This window comes from Jaculus jaculus, chromosome 6, assembly GCF_020740685.1.
Source record: "Jaculus jaculus isolate mJacJac1 chromosome 6, mJacJac1.mat.Y.cur, whole genome shotgun sequence".
Classification (NCBI taxonomy): Eukaryota; Metazoa; Chordata; class Mammalia; order Rodentia; family Dipodidae; genus Jaculus; species Jaculus jaculus.
In genome coordinates, this window is record NC_059107.1 from 140,025,042 (window position 1) to 140,045,920 (window position 20,879).

At 40.4% G+C, this 20,879-nt stretch overlaps 2 protein-coding genes across 2 annotated transcripts in view; both read left to right on the forward strand.

The window, feature by feature from the left end:
- Positions 1-2,212, forward strand: part of Cfap54 (cilia and flagella associated protein 54) — a 290,039-nt gene extending 287,827 nt beyond the window's left edge. Inside the window, exon 68 of the mRNA XM_045152254.1 lies at positions 1,548-2,212. Coding sequence (XP_045008189.1) covers positions 1,548-1,667 — 120 coding nt within the window. The 3' untranslated portion in view covers positions 1,668-2,212. The remainder of the gene's footprint in view (positions 1-1,547) is intronic.
- The window catches only part of Nedd1 (NEDD1 gamma-tubulin ring complex targeting factor), an 83,576-nt gene continuing 64,363 nt past the window's right edge, over positions 1,667-20,879 (forward strand). Inside the window, exon 1 of the mRNA XM_045152553.1 lies at positions 1,667-1,681. The gene's annotated coding sequence lies outside the window, so the exon portion shown is untranslated. The remainder of the gene's footprint in view (positions 1,682-20,879) is intronic.

A 20,879-nucleotide genomic window follows, 5' to 3' on the forward strand; every position in this document is an offset into this window, starting at 1 on the left:
CCTTGTTACAGCAATATAACCCAGGAACTATTATCACTTCTTTTTTATGTGTACTGAAATTAAAGTTCACATAGATCATATACTTTTTTTCCTCCCCACAGCCTGCATGGTGAAGTCTGATTTGGCATCAGTCATCCTTAGTATAGAAATGGCACCCCTTGCCTCCGTGTAGATGTTCTACCTCCCATAATTAAGGAGGGATTTGTCTTACAGGTTGTTGATTGAAGAAGTAAATAGCAGAGATGTAATTATCCCATTCAGGAAAAACAAAAGCCTAATTCTCCCCAAACTGAGAAGACTGGTTACATGCAAATCGATTAAGGAAGAGAAATGCTAATATATTATTGGTGTGTGTATGTTTGTGCAATGTTCATGTGTGTAAGTGTCAACAAGCTCGTGTCACAGTGCCCACATGGAGGTCAGAGGACAACCTTGGATGATCATCCTTCCAACTTCAGATGGGGTCTCCTGCTGTGTACCACTGAATTGCCAGGCCACTTGGCCCATGAGTTTCCAGACATATCTTTTGTCTCCACTTTCCTCCTCATGGCAGGTGTACAGGGATCACGGATGCCCACCACAGCACCTGGCTTCTCACGGGTTCTGCGGATCTGAACTCGGGTCCTCATACTTGTAGAGCAAGTGCTTTATTCACAGAGCCATCTCCCAGCCATTTATTTTTATCTCCCTCTTCGTTGTTTAAAGTTCTAGAAATCACTGGAAATTTTTTTTAATTTAATAAAGTAAATAAAAAGTTTACAAAATTAGTTTCCACTTTTAGACTCATTATGCTTTCCTAAGAATTAAGGAATAGATGATTCATTTAATAAGTAGACAAGAACTTAATAGAACTTATCCTAAATTCCTTACCAGGATCCAGACCCTCAAAGCTCTAATTTAGTGTGGTCATTCTATATCACATCTCTCTGTTCCTTCATTATCAAAAGTATTTAGCTAGAATGTGCAGTGGGTTAACAGTAGACATTCATTTCCTATCATTTTTGCTCCCTCTCTCAGGATCCATGCTGGGACCTCAGAATCAGTCTTTATTTTCTAATTTTAGCTTTCTCAGAATGACTTTGGCCTCCCTAGTTGGTCATGGAACTTCGTGTCTCCTTCAGATAGAGTAATTTTCAAACCTAGTGTACTAATGTGTTGGTTTCCTGTGACTGTGATTGGACTTAGGCTCAAGAGGAGGTGAGGGAGATTTTTCAATGGACCAGTTTCTTGCAAAAGAAAACACTTCATTAGAAACAAAACCAAAGTCCTATACTTAGAACCAAGTACAAGGATATATAAATACTAATAGTCCTTAAGTTTAAAAGTATTTTATATTTTATAAGCTGATCTGCAAATTCCAGTTGGATATAGAGTGGCATATTCAACATGTCAGCAGCATGGAGATACAAAACTTTGTGCCTTATCTTGTGCATGAAAGTTTACAATGTGGTATATAAAATTATTGTATAAAGTTTGTGTTGGGGTAGTTTAACTCTAGTCAGTAATCTGAAATAATGCATTTCACATACACTTTTATGATTTTTCAGGTTCCATTTGATGTCTCCCTGCCTTCCATATTCAACCTTGAGAGGCTTTTTGATCTTTCCAATGGCTGTATTATATCAGGAGGAACCCTGTTCAGCTGGATGGTGTCAATCATTCCCTGAGCATCCTGTACATGGTAACCTAAGGAGGGACTTAATTGTTTCTAGAGCTTTCCTCCTATAGCTAACAGAATTTTATAGGAAATTTGTATATTTGATTTGGGAAGAAGTTTGAACAGATCAGGCCTTCCATATTTGATATTTCTGAGAGGTACCAGCTTTGGAGGTACCAGCAACAGTTTTGGAATTATATAAGCTTTGGTGTGGAGATTCTCTACTACTTGCTGGCTTTACAGCTTCAAAAAATTGATTGTAATGCTTAAGCCTTTATTTCTTCATTGATAAGAATGAGGACATGTATGTGTACCTCATAGACCTTCTGTATGTGTTAAAGTAATAAGATGCTTAGCACAAGGCCTTATGTAGCAGGCTGCAGGGAGTACCAATCTCCTTCTCAACTGAGAGAGAACTGTGCTTTTCCAGCTCTTTTTGTCTAGTATATTAACAATGTCACACACATATGGTTCCAGCCTCTGACCCATGAATAGATACTCAAAAGAAAAATAGACAAATAAATGAATGAATAAATAAAGGTATACTTTCCCAAAGCTAAATGGTTTAATGTATTTCCTGTTGTTAGTCCCACTTCCCTGTGGTGTTAAGCAGGCTTTTCTTTTATAAAGTAATGGCAATAGTAGGTTCTTACTAGTAATTTTCAGTGGCCTCAGTTGATCATAAGAGAAAAAGGAGTAACTCTATATTGTCACCCAGTTTTAAAATGTAGACATTCATAAAGTTCCAAAGTTTGGGGGCCACTGAACTAGAATTGTCCTATAATACTACATAATGGAAATGAAGCAAGACATTTAAGAGTGGAAAAATTTGGTGTTTTAAACTTTGCTGTGAAGATCTGGTAGAAGTGAGGTTACTAAAGGAGAACAGAGGCCTAAAAATTGAAGCACATATGGAGAATCTATAGGACTTTCCTGCAATCTCACTGGAGTTTGTATGGTTATGATGCAAGTGAGGATTCACTGGAAAGGTGAACTAGAACGAGCAGCTGGGGCTGAGTCAGTAGATGATAGCATGAGATACAGGTGGCTATGGAATGGGTGGTTGAGTTCCTGGCACTAGAAGATATTCAATACTTATTGATGAGAAAAAGGAACAAGTAAAATGAATGTTAACTTGACTTTGAAGACAGATATAGGTGCAGGATAGAGAAAGAAACGAAAGGCAGGAAGACCTGCAGGAAGCCATGTCATAATAAAGTAATCAAACATTGATAAGTCTGGGGAGAAACGCCTTGCCTGATTACTTTACCTTCATATGAGATTTGATTTAGAAAATTTGTTTGAATGGGATGGCTCTTTATGGGGCAGGCTGCCAAGTCCTTTGGTTTAGAATGAGGGTTTATAAATGTCCCTGTTGGGACAAAGAACCCTTTGAAAGGGTTGTGTTTCTCCTAAATATAGGAAGTTTATTTTATGCAAAATGTGACCAAGGGCTAAGAAAGGTCTGGCAGGTTAATGACAAGGGAGACACATGTCTAATATGAAAGTATCACAATAACAACCAATGACATGCACTTCAATTTAGTGTTTATTTTCCAAAAACACATAGTCTTATCTTACATTTTTCACTGCTAAGCTTCTACAAGTTGGATGCAATAATATTTTCATTCAAAATGTTAGTGAATATAGATTCATATGACATACTATATTTTCGAACTCTAGAACATGGTAGAGGCCTAAAATATTTATTGAGCAAATATATGGATGAAGAGATGCTCATGACCCAGGCAAGCTGGATCTATGGAGCTCTAAGAAAGAAGGAGGCAGAGACTGCTTAAACCGCCACTATCATGACCATTGCCTCTGTTGTCAACCTTTTCTAGAACTATTCACCATGCCAGGTATTGCATCAGTAACTACTGGATATGAATATGTCCCTCTGTTTTCATAAGAGTTATGGCCATGGTGCACATTATATTGCTGGTTCCACATCAGAGAAGAGGGTGTGGGAGCACTTAGGTCACTTGCTGAATGACCTCAGTCACAGGTGGAGCCAGGATTTAGATGCTGCCTGAGGAATTTGAGCTCTTCACTGATAAACTGGCTGCCAGCATCCTTATACCCAATGTGTGGTTCTAGGAAACTTTTAAGTCAAGAGGGAGTTAAGCATAGCTGAACCTCAAGCTAAAATGGGACACCTATCATTTGTGCCAGGGGTATTTTTTTTTTTTTAATTTTCTGAGGTAGGGTATCTCTCTGACCTGGAACCCACTCTGTACTCTCAGGCTGGCCTCGAACTCACAGTGATCTTCTACATCTGCCTCCAGAGTGCTGGGATTAAAAGTGTGTGCCACCATACTCAGCCCTACAGATTTTTAAAAAATATTGTTCAGATCTTAATGTATGCTCTAAGAAACATGATGATGGTGAGAGGCAATGTTATCTCCGACAGTATACTAGGAAAAACGTGTCCCTTCCAATTATTGCAGATAATATAATATTTCCATGCATTTCAAAAACTTTCCCTGGGCCAGAGAGATGGCTTAGCATTTAAGGCACTTGCTTGTGAAGCCCAAGGACCCAGGTTTGATTCCCCAGTAGCCATGTGAGCCAGATGCACAAGGTGGTGCATGCATGTGGAGTTCGTTTACAGTGGCTAGAGGCCCTGGAGCACTCATTCTCTCCCTCTTTCTCTCTGCCTCTCTCTCCCCCCTTCCCTTCCTCCCCCTTTCCCCTTGTCTCTTAAATAATTAAAATAAAATAACCTTTCCCTCCACTTTCTGTTATGTACAGAGCCTATTGTTCTTGAGTATTGTTTTGTTTGAGAGACGCATTAAAACTGTCCTAGACCATGTAGCCCCAGTTTCTCTGTTTTAAGCCATCATTCTAGAATTTCCTGTATCTTCTAAACTAGGAGCAGCAGTCACAAGTTAAAGCTGGAATTTTCTGTTCCAAGCATTGAGGCAATGATGAACTTGACTGAAATACAAAGAAACAAACAAACAAAAAAATGCTACATCTACCAGGATGAAAAATGTGTTTATTTCTAGAAGTGTCTTTCAGTTTTCTTAAGACCAAATTACAAATTTGTAACTGTTCTTTTTTTTAGAAAAAAAACAACTCAATATACAGTATCTGAAAATGCTTGATAGCAGACACCTGTGATGTTTCCATTTGTTTTAATTATAACAGACTTGCAAGAAGCAAATGCCAAGAGAGGAAAAGAAGAGAAAACTGGGGAAAGGGGAGGGTGGCAGCAAAGGGAGGGAGGACAGGCCAGCTTCTAGCTAAGGGATAGGTAGTGAAACCCAGCTGTTTCCGTATATGATTTGTCAGTCTTCACGAGAGTGCTTTATAAGTCAGTCTGGTTCATGGCTTAGCACCATCCCCATTCCTCTCCCGCCTGTTCTCCTTCACTGAATCGTAGGAAGACAGTTGCTCAATCCTGGAATGCAACAGAAACTTGCTTTCTGCCTGTGGTTTGTGTTGCCCCCACCCCTCTTTCTTGGGGACCACATCGTGCAAATCCTCCATCCCAGTTCACTGGTTGTGGGGTACCCGTGTGCCTGGACTCCTGAGTGCTTCAAGGTGCTCTGCTCAATCAGCTCTGAATGAGTCCTCTGACCCATAGTTTATATGGTCACATTCTCAGGGGCACAACCTTCTAACCTTACTTCAAGGGGATCATAAGTATGCCTAGCCCACGTTCCTTTGGGTTTAATTCTGTCCAAGACTTGATCTATTTATTAATTAATTAATTAATTTATTTATCTTGGAACTTAGAAGTGCCCATAAAGCCTAACAAATGACATATAAGTAATTCCATCAAGGATGTGTTCCTTTCATAAAACTATATATGTAATTCATTTACTGATATACTCTATCTATGCATCAGACTGAACATATTCCTAACTGTGGGATGTGGGAGGTGTCCATTGGCAACTACTCCTTGCCATTATTTTTTCATATTTAAAATGATTTTGGTGTGTTATATAAGAGAAATTCTTACTTTAGTGCTGCAGGAGACTTGGGCAAATTATTCACTGATGACTTGATTCTAATAGCAAAAGGCAAGCAGACAAAAGCACCTACTAAATATCCCTCAGAATGAAGAACAGATAAACAAGAGCATAGTTATGCAGGAGTATGTCATATTGATATTATAGATGGATGAGCCTGAAAAGCCAAAGGATCCAGGTTCAATTCCCCAAGACCCATGGTAGCCAGATGCACAAGGGGACGCATGAGCCTGGAGTTTGTTTGCAATGGCTGGAGGCTCTGATGAGCCCATTCTCTCCCCCCTTCTCTGTCGAATAAATAAATAAAAATTAAAAATAAAAAACAATTAATTAGTAGGTATTTCTCAACTTGAATTTGCTTCAAAGGCAAGTTGAAGTGTTGCAAAGAATGTGTATGTATGTGGGTGTATGTGTAAAGACAACATTTATATAGAATTTAAAAGCAGGTAAAATGACATACTATTTGTTGCATGAATAAATATGTAACAAAATACAAGTCATTGGTTAGCCACAAATTTCAGCTGTGACCATCTCTTGGATGAAGAGAAAAATGAGCTCATGGAAGAACGTCCAAGAGATTTCTCTTGTGTCTATAAAATTCTTTCTTAAGGCAAACATTTGCTGTATTGATCTCTACTTTTCTGCATGCTTCATAAATTAAAAACAAACATTTCTCCTACCTTCCTCATGTTTGTTTTATTTCTTTTCTTGTCTGCCAAGCTGTGTATGGTTACTGGCTCACATACCTGTAAACAGCTCTTAATGTGAATTAGGGTCCTGGTCTCATTATATGACTGCAGCTAAGTGGTTCACATCTGGTTACATTAATTTCAGATTTTAATGACAACTAAAAATAATTTTGAACTAACATTAAACTATGTACATAGACCCAGTTTTAGAAAAATCAATCTAGGAAAAATATTAATTTTTAATATAAAATAGTAGAGCTTTAATAAATGTTTAATTTTATTGAGGCAGAATCCCTGTGCAATTCCTATCAATTATAACTTCCTTCATTATACTTTAAATTACTTGATTTTCCAAAATTAGATATATGCAGAACTTTTTACATGATTGCCTGTTATGTAAAACGAGGTTCGTGTGTAAAATTCATCTACTTACCATAATTTCAGTATTAAAAAATAAATTAGGGAGTTTCTCCATACCAAAGATTCATTCCTTATTTTTGCTTTCCACTTCAGTAAAGGCTTATGCATTACAACTTTGACAGTAAAATTTCCATGACAACAGAATTTTTTTCTCATAAGCACAGGCATAGTTAAAAGGAAAGTCTTCAGTTAAAAAGCTGGGTTAGAAGCCGGGCATGGTGGTGCATTCTTTAATTCCAGCACTCAGGAGGCAGAGGTAGGAGGATTGCCATGAGTTTGAGGCCACCCTGAGACTACATAGTGAATTCCAGGTCAGCCTGAGCCAGAGTGAAACCCTACCTCAAAAAACCAAAAAAATAAAAATAGAAATAAAAAAAAATTAGGAGGCACAAAATTCTTATAAGTGTGTTTTCAACTGGAAAAACATTTTGAGACAATACAAAATGAATTACCAGTGAATTGCATGATATTTATCATGCACATCCATTTTATGTTCAATACCTTAGAATAGACAAATCCAGAAACATCATTTGCCCCAGAACAAATAAGTTCAGACTTTCCCTTGGAATTAGCCAATAATGTGAACAGTTGGGAGTTTTCTGAGAAATTAAAGAGTTTTGGTTCTACTAATGTAACTCTCTGCCACAGGATTCATAAGAACTTTTTGGACTGATTTCCCATTATTATAAAAAGTAACTCAGAGCCAGGCATGGCAGTACACACCTTTAATCCCAGCTCTTGGGAGGCAGAGGTAGGAAGATCGCTGTGAGTTTAAGGCCACCCTGAGACTACATAGTGAATTCCAGGTCAGCCTGGGCTAGAGTGAAACCCTACCTCAAGACCTCCCCCCCAGAAAAATGTAACTCAGAACAAATATGAAGAACTTGTAAACTATTGAAAAATGTCAAATAGAAAAGAGAGGTTTCCCAGCAGTCCACTATTGTGAAATAACCAATGTCAACACTTAAATATATTGCACATTGTCTGCCTGTTACCTTCTTCTGTAGCCAGGGAAAAACAATGTTCAGTCAATGTTTAGACTCAAGGTTCCATTTCCCTAAGTATAGCATAGATGGGCTTTTTCAGAGCTTATTGGCTGCAAAAACGCTTAAGTTGGGAGTGTTTAGACTTGGTGGCTTGGATAAAATGCAGTAAAATAATCAAGATGTAATTAGGTGCAGAGCAATTGCCCAAGGATGTCCTTCCTAGTAATAAAGTGTACAGTAATGATCCATAGAAGGAAAAAGACCAAATCTGCATTTCCTCCTTTGGAGGACGGTCATTTAAGCTCTCTTTCATAGATACATTAGTGTCTCCCTGACAAACTCAGCTCATTCATTCAAGGTGACATTTGTTCATTTGATACATTTTTTGCATTTGATAGATTTTATTCATTATCTGTGCCTTTGCTTCCTAGTATCAATGTCCTTTCTCAGTCTTTTTAATTAAAAATATATTTATCAAATCTCCACTCTATTCCAAGGTCTGTGAATACAAAGAATACCACTTTGTTAGTCCCTTCACTCACAAACTCACATCTAACCCAGCAGTCCCACTTCTGGGTTCATACTCAAAGGAATAGAATCAGTATGTTGACAAGATGTCTGCACTCACATGTTCACTGAAGCATTATCCACACTAGACAAGATATGGAAACATGTCTGTCACCTGATGAGCAAATAAAAAACAGTGTGACATAAACCATGATAGGATGCTATGCAGCCTTTGTAAAAAGAAATAATCCTGTTGTTTGCAAATTTTTGAATAAAGCTGGAGACATCTTCTTAAATTAGAGAAGCCATTTGCAGGGAGACAGGTACACAGGTCTTGCTTGCATAAGACATGCCACAGAGTTGAACTCACAGAAGCAGGGCATAGGATGGTGATCACCAGAAGTAACAGGGGAGGGCAGATGGAGATGGGTTGATCAGAAGCATTCAAAATTTTAGTTAGAGTAAGTTCAAGACACCTATTGTACAAAATGGTGATAACAGTTAATATATGCAGTATTGAACATTATTAAATAGATTCTAAATAATTATTAAATAGATTTTGAGTTCGCACCACAAAAAAATACATGTATGGGTTCATGTATATGTTAATTAGCTTGAGTTAGCCATTCTACAATGTATGCATATTTCAAGACATATGATAAGTAGGTATAGATTTGAATGTGTTAGTTATTTTTTAAAATGTCACATCTGATAACCCCAGTTCTCTTTTTTCAGACTCAGCCCAGGCATCTCCTGTACCAAAGTCCTTCACTTCCCCCTGGATGGCTCTGTGTGACACAGGCATGTGCTTACTACATGCCTTCTATTTCGTGCTTGCTTGTCCGCATGTGTGGTTCCCCCCCCGCCGACCTTTGAGTTCAAAAGGGAGGCCAGTCTCAAGGATTAAATGAAGTTCCCATTCTGTACAGAAATTTAAATTTCTCATTTCTTTGATTACGCTAAAGTTGGATAGTTTTCAAATTCATTGGTCCACAGCATTTGGTTGTTTTCATGCCTCTTCAGTAACTTTGCTTATTTTATTTTCGCTTGACTTTTTTTAAGCAATGGTAAGAGTAAACTTGTGGTAATAGCAGAGGGGATCAAATAGAGCTACCATCTGACAATAACAATTCTGAACTCTAGATTAAAAAGGAAGAATTAAAATAATTGTTTGAAGCCACAGGGGAGTCACTGAAAATAGGAAGATCCCGGAGAAGACATGATTCTGGAAATAATGGGAACAAACTTGAGGAGGCTCACATTTAACAGCTTTTTCTCCGAGGGCCCTCCTCTTCATCTTGCAAAGTACAGCCGTGTGTTCCTTAATGGTGGGGCTGTGTTCAGAGAAATACATTGGTAGGCAATTTCATCATGGCTGAACATTACAGGGTGTAACATGACTCAAGCCTAGATGTTGCAGCCTAGTACACACACAGGCTACTTAATTGGATGGACATGCTCTACTTTCATACAACTGGCAGTGCATTAGGCATGTTCATACCAGCATTCCCACACACATAAGTACAGTGCTGTGCTACATGTCATATTAGGATGGTGATAATTCCACCAGATGCTAAAAAGTTTGCAGCTCCATCATAATCTTATGGGACCAATATTATATACGTGGTTTGTCATTATGTGGCATGTTAACTATAGGGAAAATTCAATCAGGAAGGGTCTGAAAGACTGGACTGAGGATTCAGGTCTATATGGGAAGAATGAGGTTCCAAAACATGGAAGGAGATCTTATGGGAAAGTATAAATGAACTGTTATAGTCAGCTTCATGTTGCTGGAACAAAGCACCTGACAAAAGCAACTGAGGGGACGAAAGGGTTTATGTTGGCTTACAGACTCCAGGGGAAGTTCTGTGATAGCAGGAGAAACCATGGCATGAGCAGAGAGTGAACATCACTTCCTGGCCAACATCAGGTGGACAACAGCAAAATGGGAGAATATGCCAAGCACTGGCAAGGGGAAGCTGGCTATAACACCCATAAGCCTGCCCCCAATAACACCTTCTCCATGAGGCTTCAATTCCCAAATTACCAGCAGCTGGGGACCTAGCATTCAGAACAGGTAAGTTTATGGGAGGACATCTGAATCAAATAACCGCATAGACCATACCATCCAATTAAAAGCATAGGCTATAGCCAAGTGTGAGTCTGAGGCAGGAGCATTGCTATGTTTGAGACTAGCTTTGGGTATATAGTGAGTTCTAAGTCAGCCTTATCTATAGCCTGTCTCAAAATAAATAAATCCATAAAACCTGTTGAAATAGAAGAAAATAGCAGACACTATATGCATCTTAAATAAGACACTGACAGGTTGAAAATCAAAGGATAAATCATGGATACCATGCAGACACTGAAGCTAAGACAGCTACAGTGCCTATGTTGATATCAGCTTAGATTTTACTACTAGAAATAAAATAATGCCATTTGAAATAATAAAAGCATGATTTCATTAAGATGGCATGATTCTAAGAGCATTGGCATCTAATGATAATAAATGCTTGTTTTCTAAACATCTGCACAGTTCCTTCAAAGGAGGACTTTGCCTTGATTAGAAGGATGTTTTGGTAAGTGAACTAGTCCAGGTGGTCTCTGAGTCAGGGACATGGGCTAGTCATGTGCTTTGTAGAAGTGGGTATAAGACTACCACAGATGACAAGAAAGGTCACTAATTTCAGTTTGTACAAAACTGAGGTGTTTCTTTGAGCATACAACTTAGAATGCAAAAACCAAAGACTTCCCAGGTTGAAACTGTCCTAGAAAACTGGGGCTGTTATCCTACAGAAGAGGCTCATTACTGTCAAAATGGAGGAAGAAGAGAGGAGAGAAGAGGAAAAGAGTGGCTGACCATGAGACCACGGAAGATTGATAAAGAAAGGACATTGCAAGCACGCAATATCGCACATGCTCACATGGGGGCACACGCGTCTGGTGTTTGTTCACAGCGGCTGAAGGCCCTGGAGCGCCTATTCTCTCTCTCTCTCTCTTTGTCTCTGTTTCTCTCTCTCTCTCTCTTTCTCTTTCTCTGTCTCTCAATAAAAATAAAATTAAAAGGCCAAAATAAGGCAAGTTCTGAGCCACACTAGATCTATGGGGCTAGACTTAGCTGGCCCCTCATTAAAAAGATTAACTGAGGGCTGAAGAGATGGCTTTAATGGTTAAGGCACTTGCCTGTGAAGCCTAAGGATACAGGTTTGTTTCCCGAGTACCCATGTAAGCCAGATGCACAAAGTGACACATGCATCTGGAGTTCATCTGCAGTGGCTGGAGGTCATGGCACACACAATCTCTGTTTATCTGCCTCTTCCTTTCCCCCCGCCTTCTGTCTCTCTCAAATAAATAAATATATATTTTTTAAAAAAGGCTTGGGGACTGGAGAGAAGGCTTAGCGGTTAAGGTGCCTGCCTCCAAAGCCTAAGGGCTCATGTTCAAATCTCCAGGTCTGACTTAAGCCAGATGCACAGTGACACAAGCACACAATGTCACACATATGCACAAGGGGCACACAGGTCTGGAGTTCATTTGCAGCAGCTGAAGGCCCTGGCCCACACATTCTCTTTCTCTCTCTCTCTCTCTCACAAAAAAAAAAAAAAAAAGGCTGGAGACATGGTTAAGCGGTTAAGCACTTGCCTGTGAAGCATAAGGACCCCGGTGTGAGGCTCGATTCTCCAGGACCCACGTTAGCCAGATGCACAAGGGGGCACACACATCTGGAGTTCGTTTACAGTGGCTGGATGCCCTGGCATGCCCATTCTCTCTCTCTCTCTGCTTCTCTCTGTTGCTCTCAAATAAATAAATTAAAAAAAAAACCAAAAATTTAAAAAAATTAACTGACTAGTTTCAAGAAAAAAGACTTTTTCCTTCTTGGCCTATAGTCACTTTTCTCCACATTCTCATGCAAAGTGATTATGTTCAATGCTATTTATATGCCAAAGTCTTTGAATTTTTATCTTCAATCCAGACAGCTCCCCTATCTCTAGATTCCTATGGCCACCTGCTTACTCAACATCCCCATGTCAAGGTTAAATAGCATTTTGACATGCTGGAGGCCTGTCAGCAACTCTGCTTCGGTAAAAGCCTGTCTAGCTAGCTCCAAGCAGCAGGCAGAGACACCAAGACATGCCCATGGAGCTGGTGCCAAAACCACGGGATAGTGCTTTTGTGCCCTCTGCATATCTGATGCATGTGTGCTGAAATGACAGGCTAGAGAGACGGAGCAAGCAAGTATTCTGAGCTCTATTTCTTCCCTCCTGTAGAGAGGAATAAGATCTAGAAATCAGTTTAAAAGCATGACGTAAGACTGAGAGAGTTTTCAGCAATATCTGTCTGTCTTTGGAACTGTGGTGAGAAGAAACAGTTATGATTCAGTGTCTTGCTACATAGAAGGCTCTAATTCACACTTGGATCTTGACCCATAAGAACACATAGGGGTCTGAATATATCTAAATCTAACTATTCCTAACTGTTGCAGTCAGGTTCGCATTGCTTGTGGGAAAAAGAGCTTTATTTTGGCTTACAGGCTTGAGGGGAAGCTCCACGCTGGCAGGGGCAAATGATGGCATGAGCAGAGGGTGTACATCTCCCCCCTGGCCAACATAAGGTGGACAATAGCAAAGAGAGTGTGCCATACACTGGCAAGGGGGAATGAGCTATCACACCTATTATAAGCCCACCCCCAACAATACACTCCCTCCAGGAGGTGTTAATTCCCAAATCTCCATCAGCTGGGAGCCTAACAGGACACCAAAGTTTATGGGGAACACCTGAATCAAACCACCACACTAACTAAATTCTAAATCTAGCTATTTGAGATTTTGATGTTATTCAACTGGTCTCCTGTAGCTCCAAAGGTGTGTCAGCTCTACTAGGGCAGTTAACAACCTTCTTCCCCGTTACATTTGTACATCTCTTCAACCTGTTCTTAGTTTGTCCCGTGAATCTATCTTCTTATCAAGTTGTGCTTGCTTCCCTGCATTTTGTTTCCTTTTTGTTTTTCAAAAGCATCTTGAAGTAAATTAGAGCTACCTACTAATAAAAATGACAACTCATCAGTCCCTAGACAGTCAGCCTATCTAGTGCCAGAAGGTGCTACATGGGCGACTGGGGGAAATGACCAATATCTGTCCAAGCAACAAATAACTGGTTGTGATGTCCACACGAGTGCAATAGTGGCTCACAGCCATGGTGGGGAACCAACTGCTCTTGATTTGGCTAACCGATCTCCTTAGTGGTATGGGACCCATAGCTGGAGCTGGGAAACAAAGAGAGAATCAGAATCATATCCAAACATAAGCCCTCTCTCCAATATCAAGCTACCATCAATCATGGGCTATAAGAGGGCCTACATCTATTAAATGCTCTACAAAAAAAAGTAAGGGTTATTTCATTTGTCCTGGAGCTAAGTTACTCTCCATTGGAGAATCTGCTTCTCTTTTTCAGATAGATGCAGATCCTAAGGAGAGAGCCACCCCATCATACCTCAAAAAGGCCCCAGCTAAAACTAAGGAAAATTGGTGAAACAAGCAAGGGTGCTGTTTTCCTGATGAACAGGATACCAGCACAAGGGGGAAGGAGACCAACACAGAGAAAAATCAACTCCTACCAAATCAGAGAGCCAGAGCCTCAGAGGCCCCCAACACCTCATCACTGGAACAGACCAAAAATGAACCCAACATGGCTCAGGGAAATTTTGCAGAAGAGGGAGCAGAAAGAATGTCAAGAGCCACATGTTGGGCCTTGATATGCAGAGACATTTATCATACCAATAACTGTGGGCTAACTCCACAATGCATGACCCATATACCTCAACAAGGAGGGGCCAATGGGAAGGGGGCAGGTCATGAATGAGCCTAATAATGTTACCAAACTGCCTGTATTTGCTGAATAGAAAACTAATTAAAAAATGCAAAAAACAATGACTACTCATGAGTGTTTATTTTTTAGCTCACATTAAAAAATGTTTTATTTATATATTTGAGAGAGAAAGAGAGAGAGAAAGGTGAGGGCCTCTAGCCACTGCAAAAGACTCCAAACACATATGTCACCTAGTGCATCTGGCTTTACATGGGTACTAAGGAATTGAACCTGGGTAATTAGGCTTTGCAGGCAAGTGCTTTGACTTCTGAGCCATCTCTCCAGCCCCAGTACACATTTTTTTGAGCATTTCTGTGTAATAAAGTGCAAGCTCTGAATACATGGAGATATGAATACTGTGGCTCATCCCAAAAGATGCTCATAGTTCACGAGGGGCAGTAGAAACACACATGTTAATTCACAGTATAATTGATAGAATAAGTAAAATGTTCTAGGGAGAGAAGGAAATAGCAAGGACTCAGAAAGGCCTCAATGCCCTGTCTACATTAGGTAAAGAAAAAACGTGAAAGAGGGAATGAAAGCACAAGAAAAGAATCCCTAGTCTGGAATATTGTCGGTTGAGTCACAAAACAATTACTTCCGGAAAGAAGTATTGGGAAGATGTATTGGGCAGATGAAATGCCTAATGAGACCATAAATGAGGAGAATTGCTTCTTATGGCATACGAGAAGATAATTTTTATCAGATAATGAAATTGTTTTGAATCTTCGAAATGAAAATGAATCCCTTGCTGATGTAGATCACGCTAATAAAGGGAGCGGGAGAGAATGTCGAAATTACACTTGGCTCCTCGTAGGCAGAAACCAACCTAAATAGTCTAGGAAAAAAATGAAAGATAATGAAGTAATCAAAATAATTGCTTAATAGGGAATGTGAAAGATCTGCAGTGTTAAATTATAAATGTACATTTTCAAGAAAAATGAGGTGACCTTAAGGAACAGATTAGAAACCCAAACTCGTGCTGGGTAGAAGTGACGCTTTTCATTAGCAAAGCTGAAGATTAATTAAATCTGGGAAAGCTCTTTGAACATACACGAGTGTGAGTTACATTTGAATACAATGCAACTGGTATATTGGTATCATAATTAATGATTAAAATAGAGCTTTTTATTAAATGTGCTCTGGCATAGTTCATGTGACAGATGTGAAATGAAGAGGGCAAAAATGTGTTATTTAAAGCCCAAATTGAGTTTAGCAACATCTGCTATCAAAAGAGAGAAAGAGAGAGAGAGAGAGAGAGAGAGAGAGAGAGAGAGTGTATGTGTATGTGTGTGTGTGTGTGTGTGTGAGAGAGAGAGAGAGAGAGAGAGAGAGAGAGAGAGAGAGAGAGAGAATGAGCATATGTGTGTGTTTCAGGGCAATTTATTTTGTGGGCAAATACCTGTATGATTCTGTCCTCCTCTGAGGTGGTCTAGAGACCAAGGCAAGGACGATGGGGGTGCTGTGTCCCCTCACCAATGTCTATAAGTGACTAGATAGGAGTGGGGGGAAGGGAATGGTTTATTGATTACTTTCCCCATATCTTTGAACCTTTTGTTGCAGCTCAGTGATTTCATAGATTGGTATCACAGAAAGCAGATGGGCTGAAATTGCAAAGCTTGTGGCATTTCTTAACCCACTGCTCAAAGGTGAAATTTTGGAGACAATGGGCCAATCGTAGACAGCCTGTTAAGACCAGGTAAATGGTAGCTGTGGGCCAGCATGAAGTGGTAGTCCAAACTGGTTTTACAGGACTAGGTAGAGAGGAGTTGATTTCTTGGGAAGATCACAGAATAGGGCAAGGGGGAAGGGAAGAACCTGGAGGGGTAAGGGGTGAGAATCAAGACAAAGTGAGATGTAAGTCCCGCCTCAGCCCACATGCGTGTCTTCTGTGTGACATAGTAAGGAAGGGGGAAATTAAGGAAAGGCAGGTTGTTAGTTTCACAGTGCGTCAGGGAAGATGCCGAGTGAGGGACGCAGATGCACAAACTGAACTGATTTAGGGCCATGGGAGATCTCAATCCAAATCCATATAAACCATGTATGAGCTCTGGAAACCAGCCTGCAAGGGCTCATGGGAGGACAGTTGACATAAACTCTTCTGCCATGGAAGGAATTACAGCCATATTGACTTTTTAATGATGACAACTCCTTTAATGCTGCAAACTGAAATAGGGCTTCTGGTTTTAGCTTGTCTGTTGCTTTGAATGTGACATGCAGATTTCAAGTTTGAGATTGGTTTGTGCAGTCCTGGTGTGGTGGCGCAAACCTTTAATCCCAGCACTTGGGAGACAGAGGTAGGAGGATTGTGTGAGTTTGAGGCCTGGGCTAGAGCAAGACCCTACCTTGAAAAACAAAAGAAACAAGCAAACAACAAAAGCCACAACATTGGGCTGGGAAGATGGCAGTTAAAGGTGCTTGTTTGCAAAGCCTGCTGGACTGGGTTGGATTGGGTTTGATTCCCTAGTACCCAAGTAGAGCCAGAAGTAGAATATGGTGGTTGTATGTACCTGGAGTTTGTTTGCAGTGGCAAGAGGCCCAGAAATACCCATTCATTCATATTCTCTCTCTTTCCCCATGCAAATAAATAAATAAGTAAAATATTACAAAAAAACCCCTGCAACTTCAAGGTTCTACTCAAAAAGTTGTTGCAAAGAACATATATAATTTGCTTTCTTCACACAAAAAAATCTATTCTAAAAACCAGGATAGAAATTTGAAAGCAATTTCATTTATGTGCTTTATTCTTCCAATCTCCTGTCCCTTGAAACTTCCCAAAGGCATGGATGAATTTTTATTTGTGTGTTTGCATGTTCATGTGTGTAAACACAAGTGTGTGTACTTTTTTTATGTGGAAGCCAGAGGACAACTTTGGGTGTCATTCCTCAGGAGTCATCTGCCTGTTGGTCTTTTTTTTTTGAGATGGGGTCTCTTACTGGCCTGAAATTTTCCAAGAATTCAGGAGGAAGGGTTTATGAACTCCAAACCTTTGGACTTCTACCTGCTTTAACAAAGAACTGAAGCAAACAGATTAATAAAGTCAGATTATAAACCATCACATTTACTCAGGGGAGTTCGTGAATCAAGGGAGGGGCCTGGATATACCCACATGGCCTGGGAGCCCATGTGGTAAGCTGAGCATGAGAATGGAGGGAACCATGAAAGGGTTTGTTCAGGGAAATTGAAAAAAGGGTCCACGTTTTTTAAAAAACTGAGAGGTCGTAAGGCAGAGAAAAAAATAGGATGAGGTCTTTGGAGGTACCGGGGCGCCAAGGTTCAGATAAGGAGAGATGAGGAATCAAGAAGACAAGCGAGGCCTTGCCCACCCAGTAGGCCTCTGTTTATAATCCACTTTGGTGGGCTTTGCTCTCAGGATCTGGTGAGTTTGGGGAGAATGAGCTGATTGGTCTGGAATTGGGGGGGTGGGTGCTGGCTCAGGAAGAAGCCAACACACCTGAGTAGGGGACCACTGTTAAAGGATGAGACGAGACAGGATTAAATGCTGACTTCTCCTTGGGTCCATCCCTTGCTGACTGCCTGAAAATGCGATCTAATTCTCCCTTCCCAACGTGGCTAGATTTTTTTTTTTTTTCTTTTTACATGATTTCTGGGGACCAAACTCAGGTCATCATGTTTGCAAGACAACCACTTTACTGAGTTATCTCACCAGTACAAAGCTACAGGTTTTAGAAGTTTATTCCAGCTGCTCCCTTTGGAAAAACTTCTTTGACAATCTCTTTCACACTATGGGTATTCTCTTTATAGGACTCTTTTTGACTTTTCACCACTTTTAATATAGGAGTAAATCTTATTTTAATGCAGGATTTTGAGGGTTCAAGATGGATACCCCAAGTGTATGAACCCCAGTTTTAAGTCCAGTTTTATTTTTAACAAATTACTGATAAAAAATAAACTCACAGAGCCTGGTGCGGTGGCGCACGCCTTGAATCCCAGCACTTGGGAGGCAGAGGTAGGTGGATCGCTGTGAGTTCAAGGCCATCCTGAGACTGCATAGTGAGTTCCAGGTCAGCCTGGACTAGAGTGAGACCCTACCTAGAAAAATTTAGAAAAAGAACTCAAAAGGATAAATTATGAATTATTAAGTTTATGTAGAGAGAAACATAAATTATGGGGCTTATTTAAGGGAAATTGAAATCTAGGAAGAAGGCTAGAGCAAAGTCATAAATATGCTCTCATGTGGAAAACACCGTGTAGTTTATAAGGTTCATTTAAGTTTTAAGTTCATCAGTTTTTGCGGAGAGACTGGAGTAGGTCACAAGCACATAGAGGATGGAACCTAGGAGCCTGTATAGGAAGGTTTAGAAGGAATGCACATAACAAGGAAGTTAAGAGGGCAAACTGGTGAGAGCTTAAGGAAAAATAGTAGAGGGAAAATATCAAAGAATATACCAAGAAATTTAGGTGAGAACTGAGGAGTAACAGTCACCCCAAGTTTAGAATTGTTACCCAGGTAACAGACCTAGAGTTTGAGAAAGCCCCCACATGGTATAAAGGAAATACATATGTGGCAGATTCAGGGACCAGAGGAAAATCATCCATGTAATTAACTTGAGAAGTTAGCCCAAACAATAAAGCAGAGACAAGCAGAGAAACCACTCAGACCAAGAAACAGGATTCATTCTCTCTGCTCCCCACCACCACCCACCCAGGGTGGGTGAGGGGAGAAAGCCACTCACATGGATCCCTGTGTCAGAGAGAAGAGAGGCAGGCAGAGCCAGAGCAAGGGGAAGAAGACCACAGCCTTTATAGTATAGAAAATGTCAGATTGAGGTATGTGAGGCAAACACCTAATTGGTTTGTGGATTTGAAGGGTGGACCCCAGAACCAGACCACCAAGGTAGTACGCTAGACTGTGGACAGCACTGTAGCTGGTTGTAGATGAGTCTTGATCAGACATGAGTTCCATTCCTGCCAAAAGTTCTGTTTGTGCCAAGAAGGGTTGCCATGTGGGGTGGCATCTCCTGGTTCTCTTTGAGCCTCAATTTCTACTGAAACTGCCTATAGAACTAGCTTTTTCTTTTATAATTCAATTTATTTATTTGCTTGAGAAAGAAGGGGAATGACAGAGAGAGAAGAAGGGAGACAGAGTGAGAGAGAATGGACATGCCAGGGGCACCAGCCAAACCAAAAAATTCTCCAGGCACATGCATCACCTTGTGCATCTGGCTTATGTGGGTCCTTTGCAGGCAGTGCCTTAACCACTAAGCCATCTCTCTAACCACAAAGCTGGCTTTTTCTCATCCAATTTAATAAGTTGAGGCTTGCTGCCGAGTAGTACAAGAGCCAGTCCAATACAAATAAAAATTTCAACCTTATACCAAATTCAAACACTTCTTCCTGCACTCTGAAGGAGCCCATGTCTTGCAGTGAGGAGAAAAGGCCAGCTTTCTCCACTCTTCTCACCATTTCATTCTGTTGCTTCGAGCTATTTCTGACATCTTGCATTTGTGGGACCCTGGTAGAAATGGTATGATGAAGGAAAAAGTCTCATGTGATCTATGTCCTTGAAGCTTGCCTGTGCCCTCTGAGAGGCAAGCCCCAATGTGAATCCCTCAGTTGCCTTCACATGTGGCTTAAGTTTTACTTGAAGACCCTAACCAATGGGAAACCAGAGCGCGGTGATTCAGAGAGAATAGATTCCCCTATTCTCGAATTCTGAAGCATTGTGCCCTTGGACAGTTACCCTGAGAAGCCCTGAGGACCCAACATCTACTCAGAAAACTTACACAAATGTCTCTTCAAGGCTTGTCATGAAGCAATGGCCAGTACTGTAACATATGTAACATCCTTTCTTGTTTCACTGATTGTATTTTCACATTTGCTTGAGCTCTGGTGTGATGTATACATGCCCCCTCCATAAAGAATCGTCTCTGACTTCTTGCCATAGGCTCTCTTGTCTAGGAAACTTTCAGACTAAAACCATTTCTTGTAGTAAGAAATAGCCTGCTGAAGACGGTGAATAATATTTTAGACTTAGATAGTTGTGGTTTTTGTTTGTTTGTTTGTTTATTTTATTGTTTTTTTGTGGTAGGGTCTCACTCTGGCCCAGGCTGACCTGGCATTCACTGTTTTGTCTCAGGGTGGCCTCCCAAGTGCTGGGAATGAAAAACCTGCACCACTATGCCTGGCCTGTTGTTTTTTTTTTTGTTGTTGTTGCTGTTGGTGGTGGTGGTTTTTGTTTGTTTGTTTGTTTGTTTTGTTTTGTTTTTCGAGGTAAGGTATTACTCTAGCCCAGGCTGACCTGGTATTCCCTATGTAGTCTGAGAATTGCCTCTAACTCACAGTGATCTTCCTACCTCTGGGATTAAAGGTGTGTGCCATCACGCCTGGCTTTGATAGTTGCATATTTGGAAATCTAAAGGCAAGTTGGAGTGTGGTTTTAAAAAAAAAATCTTAGAATGGGCTGTCATAAAAAAAAAAATGCCATAAAGCTGTGTGACTTACAAACAACAGAAATTTATCTTCCATATGCTTCTGGGGGCTTGGGAGAGGTCCACAATCAAGGTGATGGGCCATTTCTCATCTATAAACCAGGAAGGCCCACTTCCTGTTTTATAGATCATGTCTTTTAGCTGTGTTCCTACACAGGAGAAAGGACTTCCTAGCTCTTAGGGGTTTCTTTTATAAAGGCGCTAAATCAAATCCCACAATCTCTGTCTTCCTGATCCTATCTGCTTCCTAGTTTTATCACCTTGGGGATTAAGATTTCAACATGTGCATTTTGGAGAGACATAAGCATTCAGCCCGTTGCACT